General features: G+C 43.5%; 1 protein-coding gene across 1 annotated transcript in view; it reads left to right on the plus strand.

The window, feature by feature from the left end:
* The window catches only part of ampd2b (adenosine monophosphate deaminase 2b), a 31460-nt gene that overhangs the window by 9943 nt on the left and 1290 nt on the right, over nt 1–20227 (plus strand). Inside the window, exons 3-18 of the mRNA XM_076275525.1 lie at nt 5331–5836; nt 14376–14500; nt 14650–14780; nt 15332–15400; nt 15572–15683; nt 15890–16076; nt 16311–16452; nt 16632–16721; nt 16899–17028; nt 17393–17587; nt 17796–17927; nt 18698–18861; nt 19069–19195; nt 19295–19458; nt 19695–19815; nt 19946–20119. Of these exons, the coding sequence (XP_076131640.1) occupies nt 5752–5836; nt 14376–14500; nt 14650–14780; nt 15332–15400; nt 15572–15683; nt 15890–16076; nt 16311–16452; nt 16632–16721; nt 16899–17028; nt 17393–17587; nt 17796–17927; nt 18698–18861; nt 19069–19195; nt 19295–19458; nt 19695–19815; nt 19946–20119 (2148 nt within the window). The 5' untranslated portion in view covers nt 5331–5751. The remainder of the gene's footprint in view (nt 1–5330; nt 5837–14375; nt 14501–14649; nt 14781–15331; nt 15401–15571; nt 15684–15889; nt 16077–16310; nt 16453–16631; nt 16722–16898; nt 17029–17392; nt 17588–17795; nt 17928–18697; nt 18862–19068; nt 19196–19294; nt 19459–19694; nt 19816–19945; nt 20120–20227) is intronic.

The following is a 20227-nucleotide window of genomic DNA, read 5'->3' on the forward strand; positions in this document are numbered from 1 at the left end:
ACAAATCCTGTTGAAGCTTTAGTGAAAGTATTTTGGTGTTTGGGTGTGACTGATCTTTGACAGGGTCAGTTTGAAGCCTAGAAAATAGGCTGTGATGGTGGCCCCAAAAATTCTCAATATCAATGTCAATGTTTCACAAAATGTAAACTGATGACTGCTTACAGCTTTTAATTGGAGACCATCGAGCCTTCAGCTTAATCTATAGAAAGGTCCTATAGACATCTGGGGGACACAGGTGTAGGATTGATCTCTTGATACACATCACAATTCAAGTACAAGGACATAGACAACGAAATGCAGTTTGCGTCTAACCAGAAGTGCAAAAAAGCAGAATAGAGCAATGTGATATATAGACAGGTGGTGCAGTATAAGCAGTATACAACATATAGTGCTGTGTAGAGAGTAGTATACAGTTAAAAAAGTGGGATGGTTTACAGTAATATAAATTAAATATAAATATGTGCAATGTATTAGCAGTAGACTTATAAGAGCAGAATAGATATGGATATGCAGTATGAACAATGTATGAACAACATGCACAGGTAGGTGCAGTGTAGTAGCAGTAACATTATAAGAGTAGTAAAAATAATAAAGATAATGTTTTCTATTACCCCTGCATGGGTGGAGGGAAGGGAGATGCCATGTTGGAGTTGACGCCATTAGAGTCTATTTGCCTTGGCATTGACAGTGATCCCATCCCACTATCTAGTTCTCTGGCATGCCTTGCTATATATTATTAGCATTTATATAAATATTTTATATACATATATAAAAAAAGAATTCCATAGCTTTAATAGCTACCACAGTATGCGATGTGGTTCAAACATTATAATTTACTTGACGTGATCAATCCGCAAGATAATGACTTGCAAATTGAATGAATGCTCAGCTATGCTAGTAAAATCATTAAACATGCTACAAAACACAAAAATGTCAGTCCACTTCCATTTCTCCATTGTCTTAATGAGGTGTAAGGCCTCTTCCATGAACCTTTAATTTGAGATTCTCCATGAAGGTGTCAGAGAAGTACATTTATAGGATTGATATGGTAATATATAAGGGACTTGTACATAAGAGTGCTTTGGAGAAGTCTGAGGAAGCAATTACAAAGCTCCCTTGTAAACGTGTGTCATTTCCTCTGACCTAAATTACAGTTGTAATGAAGACTCTCAAGAGCCAATTTCAGTTCAGGACCAGGATTACTCCCCTGTACAAGACTCAGTCCTGTGCATTTAACCTTCTGCTGGATTGATAGCTTACATAACAGGGTAGCAGGACACTTTGGGCTTCTGTGATCAGTTGTCTGCAATTCAGCAGCAGCAGCACTCTTCGTGGTAAGAAAATTGTCAACTATTTTTATTTTATTTTTTTGCAAATGCATTTTTCATTTTGTCACATAAACCATGGAAAATAAATGATCGGCTCCAATTTACAGTTTTTACAGGACAACGAATTACACATAGCAACTTGTACAGTAGTGCTTAACATTACCTAGATATACTCTCATATATCTCTTGAGTGTGGGTATGGTTCAATGACAACTTTCTTGGCAATAACTCAGACCTTTCTCTTCACTCCCAAATCACCTCTGTCTCCTGATTTGCCAAAACCAGCCCCTTCCTGTGCAGTTTGCTGGGGTCTCAAATCCCTAAACGCTTCAAAAAGGAATATAGCAAGCTAATCATGGTATCCTACTTTTCCTCCGTTCCAATCTCATTACGGCCTGTTGCCTGCTCCCGCCTCCCGTCCAGCATCAGGCCTGTTGATCTGTTGACAAGATTACACACGGCATAAGTCCTGCATAAACCTTGGGAGGGGATGGCTTATAGCGGCAGATGGCTGCTTCCTGCCTTGGGTGGCTGCAGCAAGGAGGTGGTATGACTCCTGAGAACAGGTAAAATAGGTCTGCATGCAGCAATAACCAAGTCTCCAATGCAGCACAGATCAAGAGCCAGCCTGCTGAGATTGGGTGACAAGTCACCTTAAAAAACAGTGTTACCATGATCGGCACTTCAAACTGTGCTTTTAACAAAGTCCAAATGACCTTATATCAACCCCAATACCTTGCCATTCATCATGAATTACTTCCCCCCATTATTATTTTTTTCATATCTGCTACTTGGAGTCGCGTTGTAAGGAAATAGCACTTGTAGAGTGTGATACTAAAATGATGATTCCAACCAGCTTACATTTCACCTCAGGCGCAAGGTTAAATCTACCTGTTGCTAAAAAAAGAACTCCTTCAAAGGCATGTGCTATCAGGGCTTGACATGTGTTTTCATGTCAATGGTTGTAATGGTTTGCTCAGTTTATGGTGGAGGTTCATTACTTTCTTCTTTAACTCAAACCCAATGACTCAGAGAGAGAGAGAGAGATAGATAGATTGATAGATTGATTGATTTTTAGATAGATACAGTTAAACACCATAAAGACACACTTTTAGCAGAGTAATTTAAAAATCCTTTTGACTTCTAAATTACAAAATCATGAATATTAAAATTACATATTGCACCATCGGTTCCAGAATAGCACTATCAATGATTATATACAAAGGGTCCATCAGAATTAAGCTTTTATTGAGATCTGCTGGATGCAAGAAGGCTAAAACAAAATAAAAATTAACACCATATTGAAATGTATGCATGTACAATCTATTGTCTTTCTATTCAAGCATTTCAGATGTGCTCCATCTCAGAGATTCTGAAGCTCTTTTATGTAATGTGCTGTGAGAGGTGGTCACGTCTCTATATATATATATCTCCGGTCCAAACCTCATTGAGTAGGTGCTGGACTTGTACTTGTAAGACTCCTCCCTGCGGAGCTTGCAGAGCTGTCAGTGAAGCTCACATAATTCTTATTTGACACTTATTATTATGTTGATTTATCATCAATAACACATTTACAGATTTATCCTGATATTTTGTTTATTAAGAGTACCCTGATGAAAACTGCAGTCAAAAGAATATTTGTCCATGGTGCTCCACTCTGACTCACACTTACCCACAAGAGGGAGCTATATACTCCATGTTTTTGTGCTGTAACGTCTAATACATTTGCAAAACTGAATGCCTTTCCAAAAGCAATTTGTTCAAACAGCACCACACTGTGGACTACCCCATAACTTGCACAAATTGTTTTGTTTATGTCTTAAGGGCAAATTGAACATGCCAGTGCAATCAAAATGACAAGTCCTTTTGACATTGTTTATAATATATAGTCAGAATGCTTAGCCATGTTGTCAATATAATAGTGGACTCTTTCTGTTTTTTCTATGGCTAAGGTTTTGATGACAATAATTGAAAATATGTAACACTGCACTTTTTGTTTGTACCGTAATTTCCCAATTATTAGCCGAGGTTTATACATTGATTTTGCAAAATTGCTTCAGCTATGAGGTTAATACACAGGGGCAGTTAATATAGTACTAATGTTTGTTTGTTTCTTTACTTCCATAAAACACTGCCCTGCGGTTAATACACAATGCGGCTAATACACAGGAAATTACTGTAGCATACAGTATTCTGTTATATCTATTTCAACAATACAAGTTACACATTGTAGCATCACCAGCAGGAGATTGGACAACAGGATCAACAGCAGGAGATTGGACAGGATTGATATTGTATACTTTTGCTGTTTGTACCATAGACTGTATAGACCTATGGTTTGTTTGTACTGCATTTTGTTGACAGAACATGTCAGAAAATTGTCAGAATAGAAAGACCGGAGTCTTTTACAGAAAGGAAAAAAATTAGGAATGTCAACATGGAAAAATCCCTTAAGCAGAACTATAGAGTATGCCATGCTCTGCTTGCCGGTTGAAGGTTCATGAGATACACCTGAGTTTAGAGAACTGGTTGATCACTGGTTGATCTTATGATTCAGACATTCCCCTTTAGAAGAAAAGGACATTCAGAGCAATTCAATTTAAGAGACATTTACCAAAAAGTGAATAGAAGAATAGAAATGATAGATTATGACACGTTTGCTGTGTAATTTATAATATCATGAATATCAGACAAATGCCCATAATATTTTGCATGGATGTGCTAAAACATTTGCGGTTTGCTCAAAATGAGACATTGCTTTTATGTGATTGTGGAAGTTGAACACTTGCCGTAGTTTAGAGACTTTCAATTCTGATCTGAGAAATCAGATCCGCGTTGTCAGTCTCACACATGCAAATATAGAATGCCAGAGGGGACTGTAATGGTTTTGGTTATAGGTTTTTGTCCAAAGTGACTTACAAATAAAACAATACAATAGTTAAATTAACAGTGAACAGTTTTAAAAAGTTGGTAAGACTTCATTAAGGAGAATAGCAATAATAAACAATAAAGTCAATGCAATCAATAGCCTAATGAAAATAAACAAATAATATAATATAATATACAAACCATAACTCATAAGAAACACTTAATTAACTAAGTGCATGCTGAACAGATGTGACTTTAGACCCAAAACTATATGGATGTAGGCATCCTATAGTAGGCAGGGGTGTGATTGAGTGCCTTTATTTCATTTCACTCAAACCCTGCTTTCAGCTTTATAACACATAATACAACTTGCCATCGTAATAATTTGCTTTTAAGACTGAAGCATTATGCTATAGAAACAGATTACAGAAATGCTATAAGGATATGTTGCCGTTGTGCTGGCTAGTTGTACTGAACTGCATTCTCTGAATCCTGCTAGCAGCGTCACCCCACAGGTTTTTTAGATGGGCTGCTTCTGTCACTAGCTATCCAGTCAGAGCTGCTGGGTACTGGAGCTTTTGTTATGTAAAAGGGCCTCACAGCACATAGTTGGTGGGATTCCATATGTGCTGTCATCTGCATTTCATGGGGCTGTCTGCACTGGACTGCACTGCTCTCTGTGTGTTTCTTTCTCTTCCTCTCTATCTCTTTCTCTTCCTCTCTTTTTTTCTGTCTCTCTTTCTCTATTTCTCTTCCTCTATTACTCTGTCTCCATTTCTCTTCCTCTGTCTCTCTTTCTCTTCCTCTCTATTTCTCTGTCTCTCTCTCTCTATCTCTATTTCTCTATTCGCTCTCAAGACATTTTGTAACGTATGTAGAATTATCACATGAAAGTGTGATAAGTTGTTCGCCCACACATGATTTTTCTTTGGCCCAATTTGTTGTTCACGCCAAGCAATGTACCACCTGTCTTGTCTCATGCTGACACAGTTAATAATGTGAAATGTACCCTGTGACCTAGATGATATTCACTTAATTCTCTTCTCTGATGTTGGCTTCTGTCTGTCTCATCTATGGTCATATGAAACAGTGATGATTCAGAGATATAACTTTTTATATTTTTTTCTGTCTCAGGCAATTATGCATCTATGTAGACTGGATGGGCTGCTGACACCTAATTTCACAGTTGCCATGGCAACAGAGTGGGAGGGCGCTCGCCGTGTTTAGAGGGAAGAGTAGTAGATGCAGCACTATCAGCCTCATGATGAGAGAGAGAGAGAAATGGAGGGAGGGATGGATGGATGGAGGGAGGAGGAGCCAATGCCTCTGCAGCGTGGAAGAGTGGGGGACTCTGGGCAGCCCATGCTGGAACATCCCCTACTGCAATAAAACCCCCTGAGGACACGCAGTCTGCTTGCTGCCATCTCTCCTCTCCTCCACTCCTCTCCTCCACTCCTCTCCTCCGTGCTTCTCTCCATCTTCTCGTCCGACACTCGTCTAGGTTCGTCTGACTCCCGTCATCACCTCACTCGCCACGGAGCCACAGAAGACGAAAATGTCCTCCAAGCTGCCTCCAGGCAAACCGAAGCCCACGTCTCCGTTCAGGAAAAGGGGCAGCCTGCAGTACACCGCCGGCTCTGGTAAGGGCAAGCCCTCCTGGATAAGGGCTCTAGGGTTGTTTTTGTCTGTGGGATGTGTGTGTGTGTGTGTGGGAGGGGGGACACTGATAATGTGTTTGTTGTTGTTGTGCTTTTTTAATGTATGCATATTTGTGTGTATGTGCCATGACTGCGTAATTTAATCTACATAAGAGTCACATGGAGATGTATGAAGACCATGCTATTACTGAAATTGTGTTTTACTTATCCTGACATTTCGTGACTTCCCTCAAGTGGCTGAGCTGAATGTGGTCTACCCACTCACTTACTGCGTACGAGTTGGTAATCTCAGGACCTGTTGATTAGAGAGTGAACAGAGACACTTCTCAACAACTTTAATCATCTCAGTACAGGCAGAGACTTTTCATTGATCTGTATAACCTGTCTAAGACTGTATACTGTGTAGGCTAATTACAAGAATCCATTTATCATATTACATCAGAAAAGACTATTACCCCACACACCCCGGCTGTAATATGATGATTACTCATAAAAAGAAACCCATGATATATCCTTAGATTGATAAGTAATCTAAGGACATGATGATGATGTCATTTTCTCTTATTTTATTCCATCTGAAAATATAATTTTATTGCCTTAAAGAAGTACAGGGACAGTATGTTGTAAGTCTGACTAAGAATAATTTCAAAGCATCTCAACATGCAATTAAGATGTGTATCTTGTCACTCTTACATAAGCTTTATGTAAGGATTCATTTTACAAGATATTCTTTGTTTGGTTTGAAAAGCACTCAATTCAGGGTCTCCTCTCCACAACAAGCTGTTGCCAGAGTTTCAGATGAATCCAATTGAATCTCTCAATAGGATTGGCTCTCGCCAAATATACTTTCCAACTCTGTGCACCTGGCACAACAAATATCCCCCAATTTTCCTTTATTAAATTCCAGCTGATCTATTCAGTTGGCCTTTTTTTCATTGTGGCAGTCCCAGAGAATGACATCAGTCCTCAGCCCCTTGTGAAGCGTCTCTGTGCCATATCGGCCATGATCAAATGTGCTTCGCCGCACATCTGAAGCCAGAGAGCCCGCAGCAGCAGCACCTCACTGCACAGCCACAATTACACAAGCTCTGCGGCGTTTGCAGCGGCAAGATTAAATAATTGCCAGCGCAGTTGCTCACAGCAGGTGGTCAAACACTGTATGCTATGCGGAATAGTGACTGTAATAGTTCTGTCTCGTGTCAACAATTATCTTTTTTAATGAAATGATAATTATCAGAGCTGTAGTGGTCTCCAAAGCTCATCAGAGCTGTTTTATCTGTTTGGTGAAGGGAGATGCAATTAAGCTCTTGATGTGATAAAAGTGTGTGGGGGGGGGGGGCTGTTCTGTAATCCAGGTCCATCAGTATCTCTAACACGACACACAGGCGATGTGTTTATACTACCATTAATCTCAGGCAAGTTTTTCTCTTTTGCTCGTTGGTCGTGTCTGTTTATAATGAGGCACCTTTGTTCAGGTTATCCCCCATATCTGTTTTGCTCAACCGACAGAGGTTATGACATGATTATTTGTTGGTCTAAGGTGTGCTGCAAATAAGTGAGTCCTGACCCGCCTTCCTCAGTAGCCTCCACACTTTGTTATGACAGACCAGGCAGCCCTTGAGTTATGAGCAAGCGGCTGACCTCTGGACTATGGGAGTGGGCAGGGAGTTTCCTTCTGTCAGCTCTTCAGCTCTTAGTCACTGCTGACGGGGAAGCTTCTGTCTTTTTGAAAGAGTAGCTCTGTCTGGTTGACCTCTGCAGTAAAGCCATTACCATCTACATCAAGGAAAGGGACTCTGTGAGAGGCACCTCCCTGGCTCTCTTGCCTCACTCCATTGCACAGAAGGTACAATTCTCGTCTTAAACCACCAGAGCTCAGTTGAATTGGACTATTATAACATATTATTTGCAGTTACAGTTTATTCGGTTTTTCATGAGTGAATATTGGTAATTCAGTTTGTTGGTTTACTGGATCATAAATAGAGTAGTACTGAGTGATGGCCAGTAGAGGGAGTGAGAGAGGGGAGATATACCTGTCTAGGGGCCTATGTTTACCACAGCTGATGAATGGGTGCAGTGAAAATCAAGGCAGCAGCACCAAACATAATAGCAGCAATCATACTACATTGTGATTGAGGAAGGTTAAATTAGACTCCATGCTTTAGTTAAAGACATCTGTGCTTGCCTTGATTAAAAGCAGGTTCCTGGATTCTTTTTTAGGAGTAAAATTGGTGTGTGGCGTAACATGAATAGCATGAATTAAACAGCATGAGTAGAGTATATGATGTGTGTGTGTGTGTGTGTGTGTGTGTGTGTGTGTGTCAATTTTTAATTTCAATTTCAAGTTAATTTTGCTTATAGAGCGCCAAAACATTACACATGTCTCATGGCGCTTTACAGAGTGTTAGACAATCAGAGAAAAGAAAAGAAGGCCCATGGGTAACAGGGGCGAGGAAAAACTCCCTAGAATTGGAGATACATATAGGAAGAAACCTCGAGCAGATCCACGACTCAAGGGCCTGACCCATCTGCCTAGAGTCAGTTACGGAACAGTAAGGCCTGTATACATGATAAATCCATAAGTTAGTCAGATGTAGAGAATAGAACATGGTGTTTAAAGCCACCTGAGGTGTATGTTACAAGAGGTGGTATAAGTATAAGTATATGTACTCTTTTGATCCCGTGAGGGAAATTTGGTCTCTGCATTTATCCCAATCCGTGAATTAGTGAAACACACACAGCACACAGTGTACACACAGTGAGGTGAAGCACACACTAATCCCAGCGCAGTGAGCTGCCTGCATCAACAGCGGCGCTCGGGGAGCAGTGAGGGGTTAGGTGCCTTGCTCAAGGGCACTTCAGCTGTGCCTACTGGTCGGGGTTCGAACCGGCAACCCTCCGGTTACAGGTCCGAAGTGCTAACCAGTAGGCCACGGCTGCCCCCAAATATGCCCCCATATGGTTACATATCCGGTATGATAATGCATTAATCCTATTTAGTGTCAGAAAGTTCAAATAGTCAAGTGTAGGAAATGGAATTGTCCAGGGGGATTAGGAGTTGTCATAGGGCAAGTGGTGGGTCGCTAGGCTGTGTGTGTGTGTGTGTGTGTGTGTGTGTGTACACTTCTGCATCTAAGCATGCATGGATATATGCAAGTATGTTTGAGTGTGTGATGCTCGTCCCTATGATTTTAATGCTCTTCTTGCTGTTCAGCCGTTCAGCACAGCTGGGTTGTACATCAAAAAAGCTGTTTTAGGTGTTATCCCCATTTTAAGTGTTTTTCCTGCTGGTGCTCCTCTTATGCTAATGCAACACTGCATCCAACGTGAAATGCTTTCAGACACACACACACACACACACACACACACACACACACACACACACACACACACAAAGGGAGGCCTCACACATAGCGGATGTTCGTCTATGCAGAGGTGTTTCCAAACCACATCAATGTGATGAGCTCCTTTGTTCCACGGAACAGAGCTCTATATCACCGCTTGTTCTCCATTCTGCAGACCCTGAAAGAACTTGCATTGGTTCTTCAGATAAGACTATCAGCTTATCAGTGGCTCACTTGATTTATGAATGGCGCTCCACCCTGGACCTTAATATGTGACTATGTGATAGTAAAAGAGAGATAGTCTAAATCGTTTTGAAAGATTCTTCCAGCTCATTGAGTATCAGCCAAGGCAAGACAATAGGCAAGGGACAACTATTCATCCCTGTGCTTTTATCTCTGATGAAGGAGTATGGCCATCTCTCTTTTACTATGTCCCCTAAATTGCAGTGAAAGCTATTTCTGAATTATGCCATCTCATTTCAATCAAACAAGAAAAATTTAAACTGGTGTTTGGATTTTGGCTGAGGTATGAAAGTACTGCAGTTTTCTGCATCCATTTATTCTATCCTCTGCTGTGCCCTCTGTAATATGAAGCTTTACTCTGTTTATCTCCAAGCATAATGGTGAATGACATACAGAGATGACTAAGATCAATTGTGTGCTCCGTCTGTCTCTCAAAGGCATAATCTCATCTTTTACCGCTCTCTAATACCCTCTATATCGACCTACTGTGAAACGCCTATACACACACTCACATGAGCTATTTCACATCACAAGCACTGCAGTGCCAGATAGCAAAACACGGAAGGGGAGGAGAGGGGAAGAGATAAAAACAGAAGGGGGGTTCTGAGATGCAACACTCACTCTGCTTTGCAGCTCAAGCAAGCACAACCGTGATGCTGCTGAGTGTCCTCCCCCCTGCCTCAGTAGCCCACGTGGTACGCTCCGCACAGGCTGCCTGAGATATTTAAATGAGCAGGGCAGCCAGTGACGGAGGGAGGCTTGTATGCACACAGACAGCTGGCCAGGACCAAGCAGGAAGCCGAGGGGGGTCACAGAAGAGGGAGAGTGCATGGGAAGACAACAGCAGCATAACCTCCTGCACAAACAGAAAGAGTGACTGAGGGCAAGCGTGCCTCAGTGTCAGGGCTAGTGTGTGTGTGTATATATGACTGTGTGTGTGAGAGTGTGTTTGTGTGCATACGTGAGCGGGTAGAGGCTCCTCTCTCACTGGACAGAGCTGCAGCAGCCATCTATCCATCCAGCCAGCCGCAGGCTTACTGGGCATGCTCCATCTCTCTACACGCGCACAGGCTCTCGCCCGGCCAGCTGCCACATCACTCAGCAGCAGCAGCGCTAGAGAAGAGAGGTACGCAACAACAACAACAACAACAGAAACTAATACTTCCATCCGCCGCTCTCCCTTGCTCTCTCCTCCTTTTCTCTCTTTCTTTCTCTGAGGACATCTCCTCCTTTCCCCTAGTCCTATTCCTCCCCCTCCCCTCCCCTCCCCTCCTCTAACCTGCTGTTTTTCCACTGGTCCTCCCATGGGAGCAATGCAGTCTTGTTTGTATGAGGAAGGTGAGAGGGCTGGGATGGACAAAGGATGTTAACTATGTGGGCTTGTGTGTATGTGTGTTTGTATACTGTGTGTGTGTGTGTGTGTATGTTAACTATGTGGGCTTGTATGTGTGTGTGTGTGTGTGTGTGTGTGTTTCTGCATGTGTGTGATTACAATGGCCATCTTTGCAATGCTCTTTTTGTCTAAAATGAGAACACAATCCAATTACATCAATATATCAGGTGATGACAACCCAAGCGACTTGATATCCAAGCTGATTGGGACTGATGGCTGAGGAAAGAGCGTTGTGAGGCTAATTTCCAGGTGTCCGGTGATTGCATTATCAAGTACAATACCGCACAGAGAGCCGCTCAATAGCCTTGTTAACGTGGGTGTTTTGCTTTTTGAAAGTCCTCCCTGTGACCTCTCAACCTTGCCGCCGGGGCCATATTCTGGAGGGTCATAAAACTACTCCATAATGCTTTCAACCCCTGAGAGACATGTCGATCTCCGCTGTCATGTAAATGCACTTCGGCTTCTCAGTTACAGGTTATCTGTTTGGCTATGACTAAAAGATAGTACTGTAATAGAGATCGAAATGACAAAGCTGGTAGCCATCAGACATCTCTCTCTTGCCCTCTCCCCTTTACATATGTACAGTATACCCCTCTGTAATTCTCAGTATGCAAAATGACAATCATATGCAATATTAATCTCACATCCAGTTGACCATCCAGGTTGCCTTCTTGGGAACTCTCTGACAATTACATTTGTTCCCTTGCTAACAGCTAATTACATTATCACAGTTACCTAACAAGTTCAGGCCTTGTCGTGTTTCCTCTAAAATGCAGAAAAAGCTGGATACGTGTTAATGAGGCATCCCACTGAGCAGAACACAAAAGCACTGCTGTAGTCTCGGCGTCTTATTCTAAGATGTCTGACGTCACATAAGCTGGACATGACCGCAGTTACTCTGCAAGTTTGTTGAGCCAGCCGCATCTGTGAAATATGTTTCCCCATTGGATTTCCTTTTCGGTGTGCTTTACTCTGAAGTGGGATGAAAACTGTGTTGTGTAACCAGAACGTCGGGCTAAGCCAAATATAGCAGCCGTTAGGAGATTAGAGTCAGCGCCGGCAGCCTCAGCTGTCTTTGCCACTGGCCGCATCCTGCCTGCCCTCTATCCCGCCGGACGCAGCTCTCGCCACCAATATGCCCTCTTAGCTGCCAGACGCCTCTCTCCGATCCACTCGGCAGAGATGCCCAGTAGACGCCAACAGGCCCATCACATACGATTTACAAAGCATGTCCCCACAAGGACTGATGTATCGCCTCCAGTGATGAGAGGGCCGCTCAGAGGAGGACAGTGGTCAAGGAGTGTGGCAACAGGGCTGAGGACAGAGGACAGACCCTCACTGGCCTTAAACGGCACCAGTGTTAAAGGCACATGCAGCACTGTCCATCTCTGTGGTTGGGCTGAGGTGCTCATGCAGCATCTGGTGTGCTGTTCTGTAATTGTTCAGTTCAGTGACAGCTGCTGGCTCTGAAACAGTTCTGGATCTGATCCGGAACGTTCTGTCCGTCCCAGAATGGACCTCGAATCTGGGCCTCTTAAGTGGGACGAGTGGGATGTTCTCTCATCAGACCCTCTTTGAGAGCACGGGTCAGGAGGAGGGGGGGGGGTGGTGGTGGTAATGGACTCTTTTGTTGGTCCCCATCGCAGCTTGCTCACAGCAGCCATGAGCCAGAGCTTTAACACAGGGCCACTTGCCCACCCACCACCCCTCCGGGTCTTTAAAATGTCCATCCACTAACACACACACTCTTTCTTTCTCTCTCTCAACAGCACCACAGACCTAGAGTAAGTGCTCTCTCTCTCTCTCTCTCTCTCTCTCTCTCTCTCAGAGCAGCAGTGATTCAGCATAGTGAAGTGGGAGGTGATGAGGAGGCGAGAGAGCCTGGAAAACAAACAGTGATACTGCGTGAGAGAGCGTGAAAGAACGAAATGGATAGATGTAGTAGAAAAGAGAGAGGGAGGGAGGGGGGGGTGGCTGCCCTTAGTTCTGCACTCATATTTCCCTCGTGGAGGCTGTCTGTGTATCTCTGGGGGGAAATGCAGGCTTCACAGTTAGTCCTAATGGTCTCACGCGGCTCCTTGTTTGCACACCGCTTGGTCCTCGTGGAGAGCAATCAGGGCGGCCCAGCAGACGCCCTCATAATGATCGTTGATTAGCACTAGCCCAGTGACTGTGAAGTCAGGCCCAGTGAATCGCTGAACAATCTGGCATAATGAAATTGAGTGATGGACAACTTCAACCTCTGAATCAAGAGGAAGAATTCAGAGTTGTGTCCCTGTTATGACCAAACAGTTGCAGTTTTATAGGTATCCCATAAATGGCATTCATAGAAGCACAGCCTATAAAAGCCTCCTGTCCATCTCCTGCTTTTGTCTAGCACCAATGCACAATTTGACAGCTTATTGTGTGCATTTGTCTGCCAGGTTTATGCCGGTATAACCCCAAAGCACATTTTGTGTAATCCCATCAGGATGACTTGCTCATCACTATCTAAGCTGTAAATAATTCAAATCTGTGACACTAATCAAATGCTCTCTTGGCCTCACTAATTACAACTCATGCATTGTAATTACTGTTCAAATGAACTATGCAGCATCGACTAAGTTGGCACTTTGCTCTGAAACTCAAATGTACCATTAACATATTTACTGTGCCTTCATAGACTGGAATGCTTGTGATTTCAGAGTCTCTAAAGTGTTTGAATGTTCAGAATAGCTACATCCCTCAACTCAGTGACCTGGTTACTTGTGACTGAGCCTGCCAGTTAGCATATTTTAATCGAGCAAGCTCTGGCCTCAAAACCCTAAAGCCTGGCTGGGTCCAGCCTGTGGGCCTTCGCAGTTGCGCTCTCTCCGAATGAGCGATCCCGCTGGTTAATTGTGGGCAGCGGTCCCTCCGACTCTGCAGCAGCGGTGATGAAATATTCAGCAGCAGTGTGAATATTTCATAGGGGACCACAGTTTAGGAACATTAATATCCTGTCCATGGACCAGCCTTGTGCGTGACACGCTGACACCGGAGACTCCGGGCTCAACATGTGTGCCTGGGGCAGTGGTGGAGACAGCAGTGGGCCTTCAGCATTCCTCAGAGCTGTGAGATATCAATGCATGCAGACACAAGCGTGGCAACAAGTGCAATGGAGAGACAGTGCACTGCATTTACCGGTGAGTGGCCACAGCTCGCTGTTCCACCTGAATGGCCCATTGTCTCCGGAGGCGCAAACAGCTGCTGACCACTCATGCTCACTTAGCGTTGCAACCCCACCCCAGCCACGACTTGGTCTGCGCTTACCAGCCAGTCCCCAGAACCACTGTTTACAATCCAGCTGGCTGGACATTGCCACAGCACACTTGCGACAAACCCCTGAATCTTCAGCAGATTGGTGTTTAACTCTCTCATTTCCAGAAGTGGTGGGTGGGTGGTGCGGATTGAGGTTGACAGAGGTTGGTATTGGTGAAACAGTTCTTTGATGGATCTCTCCTTCTCTCTATTCCACCTCTCTCTTCCTCCCTCCCTCCCTCCTTCTCGGTCTCTCGATCAGATCTCCGTGCTGGCCGTCACCTACTCACTTCGCAGCACTCGTTGCCTGGAAACCCTCTGGCCCTCAAGCATTGCCCTATCGACCTGCGCACCTCCATGGACGGCAAGTATAAAGAAATTGCAGAGGTGAGCACCTATCATCAACAAAGCCAAAACACACAAGGTTTCCTTGACTACCTGTCTGTCTGAATTTATGAGCATGTTATATGATGTCTGATAATTCCCTGACCAGTCGTGTGCTTGTGGCCCTGGCCCCTGTGCTGGTGTGTCCATAGGAGCTATTCTCCCGCAGTCTGGCGGACAACGAGATGCGCAGCGCTCCCTATGAGTTCCCTGAGGACAGCCCCATCGAGCAGCTAGAGGAACGGCGCCAACGACTAGAGAGACAGATCAGCCAGGATGTCAAGTAAGAGAGGCTCACTCACGCTCCTACTCTCTCGCTTTCTCTCTCTCTCTCTCTCTCTCTCTCTCTCTCGCACACTTTCTTTCTTTCTCTCTCTTTCTCACACTCTTTCTTTCTCTCTCTATCTCCATCTCTCTCACTCTTTCGTTCTCTCTTTCTCTCTCTTGCACTCTTTCTTTCTCTCTCTCTCTCGCACTCTTTCTCTCTCTCTCCCCCTCTCTTTCATAACAAGTGCTATTATTTGATGTGCTCGTTTGCCTGGTGATTACAAATTATGGTGTCTTTTAAGAGCTGAGGATTTGTGCAAGTACAGGATTTTTGGATTATTAAATTAAATTTGCACAAGATTAAAAAAAAAAGCCTACAAATGTTATTTTAATGAAAGGGATGCGGCTGCTTTTGCATCAGACTCACATAAATGTTTCGCCGTTCATATTGCAAAAGAGAATAGAGAGAGAAGCGAGGCATCAGCAGCTGACGCAGCGAGCAGACCTCTCAGTGGGCTAATGTCTTTCGGCCCGTTCATCACTGTTCTCCATTTGTTTGCTCATCAGGCATGAGCCCGATATCCTACTGCGAGCCAAGCAGGAGTTCATGAAAACCGACAGCGCAACAGACCTGGAGTAAGTGTTCTCTCTCTCTCTCTCTCTCTGCTTTATCATCACATTCAGTTTTGCTTGATCAGAGAAAGAATTGGAGTTGCACTCTTTTGAGCATGTGTTAATGGCTGTTCATTGATTTGTTATTGATTGGCTGAAGTTGAAGCTTACTTGGTCCCTTTGTCACCTCATCAGACTTCTGAAAGAGCAAACTCAAGCTCCCATGGACGCGTGTCCCACTGAGAGAGAGATGCCTCCAGAGAGGGAGTACCAAAGGGTTGCCATCTCTGGAGAGGAGAAGTGTGGGGTCAGTATTCGGCCAGGATACCGATAATTACAGTAGCTTCCACACATTAATATTGTATTACGCAGAACTATTAGACAAACAGGCCCTGGTTTACGGGTCATTAACTAATGACACTAGCAGCTGTGGCTAACGCGTTTTGCGAACTTTCACGTAATGTGGTCTATTTCATTCTGATGTGAACTGTAATGTCTCATGACTCTCTGCAGGTTCCTTTCACAGATCTACTGGATGCTGCCAAGTGTGTGGTGAAAGCCCTGTTTATCCGGCAGAAGTACATCTCTCTGTCCATGCAGAGTTTCTGCAGGACCACGGCGCGCTACCTGCAGGAGCTGGCCGAGAGGCCCCTAGACTTGCCGATGTACGAGGAGATCCCGGAGACCTCGCTCACGTCAGGTACAGCTCTCTTGCATGGCTCACGGATTAAGCAAACCATTTGTGAACAGCGCCTCTGTAACTGTCGTGACAGACTTTCAGGATGTGTGTTCGTGAAGTGACAGTTAATAACCACAAGTTTTGGGTCACAAGTTGTGAGCCTCTGTTGCACCTGTATGAAGCACTTGCACTTGTACTTGAAAGCGGTTATAAGTACTGATCTGTGATGTGACCTGACATGTTTGTGTTCCACAGATGCCCCTGTGGACTCCCCAGTGTCTGAGACCCACCCTTATGAGAACATGGACCCCACCAGCATGCCCTCTGACATGGGCTACGGGTGCAAGTCGGTGAACGGAGTCATTCATGTGTACACAAAGAAGAGCACTATGGAAATGTGAGAGGCTTTTACAGCATCTTCCTCTGTAACATTCAGCTACATAACTGTGAACGCATAACCGTTGTTAGAGTAATTTCAGTACACGGTAGGGCCTACATCAGCAGCCATACATACGTGCCTGCGTTGTTGTAATTATGAGGTAAGCATATATGTGTACATTTACCTCCATGCATCAGAAGCACAGAGTTGGACCTCCCTTACCCAGACCTGAAAGAGTACATTGCTGACATGAATGTTATGATGGCCCTCATTATCAATGGACCAGTGTAAGTACATGTGACCTACAATTAGCATCTGTTGTTTTGAAAATAGCTTTCTCTACCAATTATAAAACGTTATATAGCAAGGTATATATAACAAAATATAGCAAGCTTATTTCTCTATAGCTAACAGCACTTCAGACTGGACTTACGCATTGGGTCTCTGACATTTGGTCCACACAGGAAGTCCTTCTGTTATCGCCGCCTGCAGTACTTAAGCTCTAAGTTTCAGATGCACATCTTGCTCAATGAGATGAAGGAACTGGCGGCTCAGAAGAAAGTTCCTCATCGAGACTTCTACAACATCCGTAAGGTGAGTCTGGGGTCAACCCTGTGGCCAAAATGACAAAACAGTAATATAGACATTGCATTGCATTGCATTGCATTGCATTGCATTGCATTACATTACATTTGGCTGACACATTTTTAGCCAAAGCAACTTACAACATGGTAAACAGTTCAAAGCTTTAAAACAATTCTCCCAGCAATTCTAGAACAATTTAAAACAATTAGAAGGTAGAGTACAATAAGAAAAGTGCATCAGTGAGTGCTGTTTTTATACAGTTAAGTGTCAGTTCTAGTCAGGTGATTACACTGTTATCTGATATCTCTTAATAAACAAATACCCTAGCTATTATGATGAAATGTGACATCAGTCTGCTGTGCTTATTCTCCAGGTGGACACACATATCCATGCGTCATCCTGCATGAACCAGAAGCACCTGCTCCGCTTCATCAAAAGGGCCATGAAGAAGTATCCGGGGGAGATTGTGCATGTGGAGAGGGGTAAAGGACAAACGCTCATGGAGGTGTTTGAGACCATGAACCTCACAGCCTTCGACCTGAGTGTGGACACATTGGACATGCATGCGGTGAGTGGTTGCCTAGAGGCCAACAGGGAGCGATGCCGAGAGGGTTGTTTGACTAATGAGAAGTGTTAAAGTTGAATTTATTAATTCAACTACATTAATGGTTTACATTTGTAAACAGAATTGTATAAAAGACAATTATGACCATGAAGCAGGACTGTTTATTTAGACAAGTGCCATTCATGACATATAATTGTTTGTTTTTTCACAGGACCGTAACACTTTCCATCGTTTTGACAAGTTTAACGCCAAATACAATCCCATTGGGGAGTCAATCCTGCGAGAGATCTTCATCAAAACTGACAACCATGTTGAAGGCAAATATTTTGCACATATCATCAAGGTAATTTCAAAATATGTACAGTAAAAAAAAAAAAAATAATAATAATCTAAAAAATGCAAATTTAAGTTCAGTGCATTTAAAGGAAAAATGGACAGTCATAACCACAAGTCTTTGTGTGGAAAGACTACAACATTTAAGCACCTTCTATACCACCGAAAACTAAACTCAATAAAATGTGAAGGAATGACAATATACAGCTTTGTATAGTATGCTGTGTGGTTACATAGTTCTTCCGTTTTTAATTTGTGGTTCTCAACCGGTGTGCCGTGAAGGAAGGAATGTGAGGTGTGCCTCGTAATTTTGAGGAACCCAATGTGTTTTTGTTGGGGTAGAGGGGTGTTTTCAAATGTGTTAATGACAGTTTCTTAATTTAAATAGTTTTGTAGGTAGTCAGAAATGCAACTTTTTTAAAATCTGGATTTTAGTAGGCTACCATATGTTGCAATTGCAATTTTGCCGATTTAGAGATTTAGCAACAATTTGGAAGTGACAATTTTCACAATTTTGCCAGCACCATTTCCCTTGCTGAGCAATATAATAAAATCTCCTTTCCCAATCTGTGAATAATGTCATAACTTGCCTTTCTTTTCTGCTCAGCTCACAAACACTCATATGTATGGAAATTTATGGGCATATGAGAATAAAGACCTTATAGCCTATAATAATGTTTGTGACATTCATCATAATCAGTCAATGTGCCCCAAAAAGAGAACCTCTGGCCTAGAATATTTTGCTCCTCCTGTTGATGAGACATTATATCTGCACTACAGGAAGTGATGGCAGACCTGGAGGAGAGCAAGTATCAGAATGTAGAGCTGCGTCTGTCTATCTATGGCCGTTCGAGGGATGAGTGGGACAAGCTGGCTAAGTGGGCAGTCAAACATGACGTCTACTCAGACAATGTGCGCTGGCTGGTTCAGGTGCCTCGTCTCTTGTAAGTCTCAGTTGTTTTTTTGTTGTTTTTTAAAGCAGATTAAAGTTGGTTGCAAACATATGGAATTTCTTCCGTTGTGCTTGTGTTTGCATTATGATTGTAGAACCTACGTCCTTGAAAAAGGATTATGTAATAAAAAAAATGGTTAGCATGACATTGCAATCCATAGCAAAATAAGTCTGACCAGTTCCACCTCTGTCTCCACAGTGATGTGTACCACACCAAGAAACAACTGTCCAACTTTCAGGAGATGTTGGAAAATATCTTCATGCCACTGTTTGAGGCCACCATCAACCCCAGCAGCCACCCTGAGCTACACCTTTTCCTTCAGCATGTGAGTATTACAAAGACAAAGTGTTAGGACCCAGAGAACTGTGGAAGTTCTGTGTTTTACTGAAGACCAGTGTATCATTACTGTGAATCTTTGTTGTAGTTGGTGGGATTTGACAGTGTCGATGATGAGTCCAAACCAGAGCACCACATCTTTAACTTGGACAGTCCACTTCCTGCCAACTGGACGGAAGAGGACAACCCTCCTTACTCTTACTACCTCTACTACATGTATGCCAACATGACTGTGCTCAACCACCTACGCAGGTATGAGCCATACCGTATGACACACAAGTTGACCAAAAGGTTGCCATAAAAATCCACCCTCGTCACTTTATAGCAATACTGCCCTGGGCATCATTCTGTGAAAAATAAATAGAAAACTAGACTTAATGTACCAATGGTACTATACTAAATGCATGTATTGTTATTTAGTACTACACAGAACTTCTACACAATAGCTTTACTTATATAATACTATATCTGACAACTCCCCTTCATAGGAGACGGAACTTCAACACGTTTGTGCTCCGCCCCCACTGTGGGGAGGCGGGCCCGATCCATCACCTGGTCTCTGGCTTCATGCTGTCTGAGAACATCTCGCATGGTCTCCTGCTGAGAAAGGTAAGAGCAATACTGCAGCACCCCCTTGCAAGCATCTAAGTGGAATGAGTCCAACTGTTTTCAGTGAGGGCGGCGGGACCACATGGTTGGGGCTTGATGTTGACCTCCTGTGTTCTGTGGACATTTCCAGGCTCCAGTGCTGCAGTATCTGTACTATCTGGCCCAGATTGGCATTGCCATGTCCCCTCTCAGCAACAACAGCCTCTTCCTCAGTTACCACCGCAACCCTCTGCCAGAGTACCTCTCCCGAGGCCTCATGGTGTCCTTATCCACCGATGACCCCCTCCAGTTCCACTTCACAAAGGTCGCCTTCTCAGCATCTCTTTTAAATAAGATGAACATTCGTGTTGGGCTGAAAATAAAAAACAAGGTTTTGTAAGAGTACACTAGCAGTATGGTTTGAACAAGATTT

Source organism: Alosa pseudoharengus, unplaced genomic scaffold (assembly GCF_046254945.1).
Source record: "Alosa pseudoharengus isolate Yale_2024_CS ecotype anadromous, Long Island Sound unplaced genomic scaffold, YU_APseudo_1.1 YU_APseudo_1.1_scf_9, whole genome shotgun sequence".
NCBI classification, from domain to species: domain Eukaryota; kingdom Metazoa; phylum Chordata; class Actinopteri; order Clupeiformes; family Clupeidae; genus Alosa; species Alosa pseudoharengus.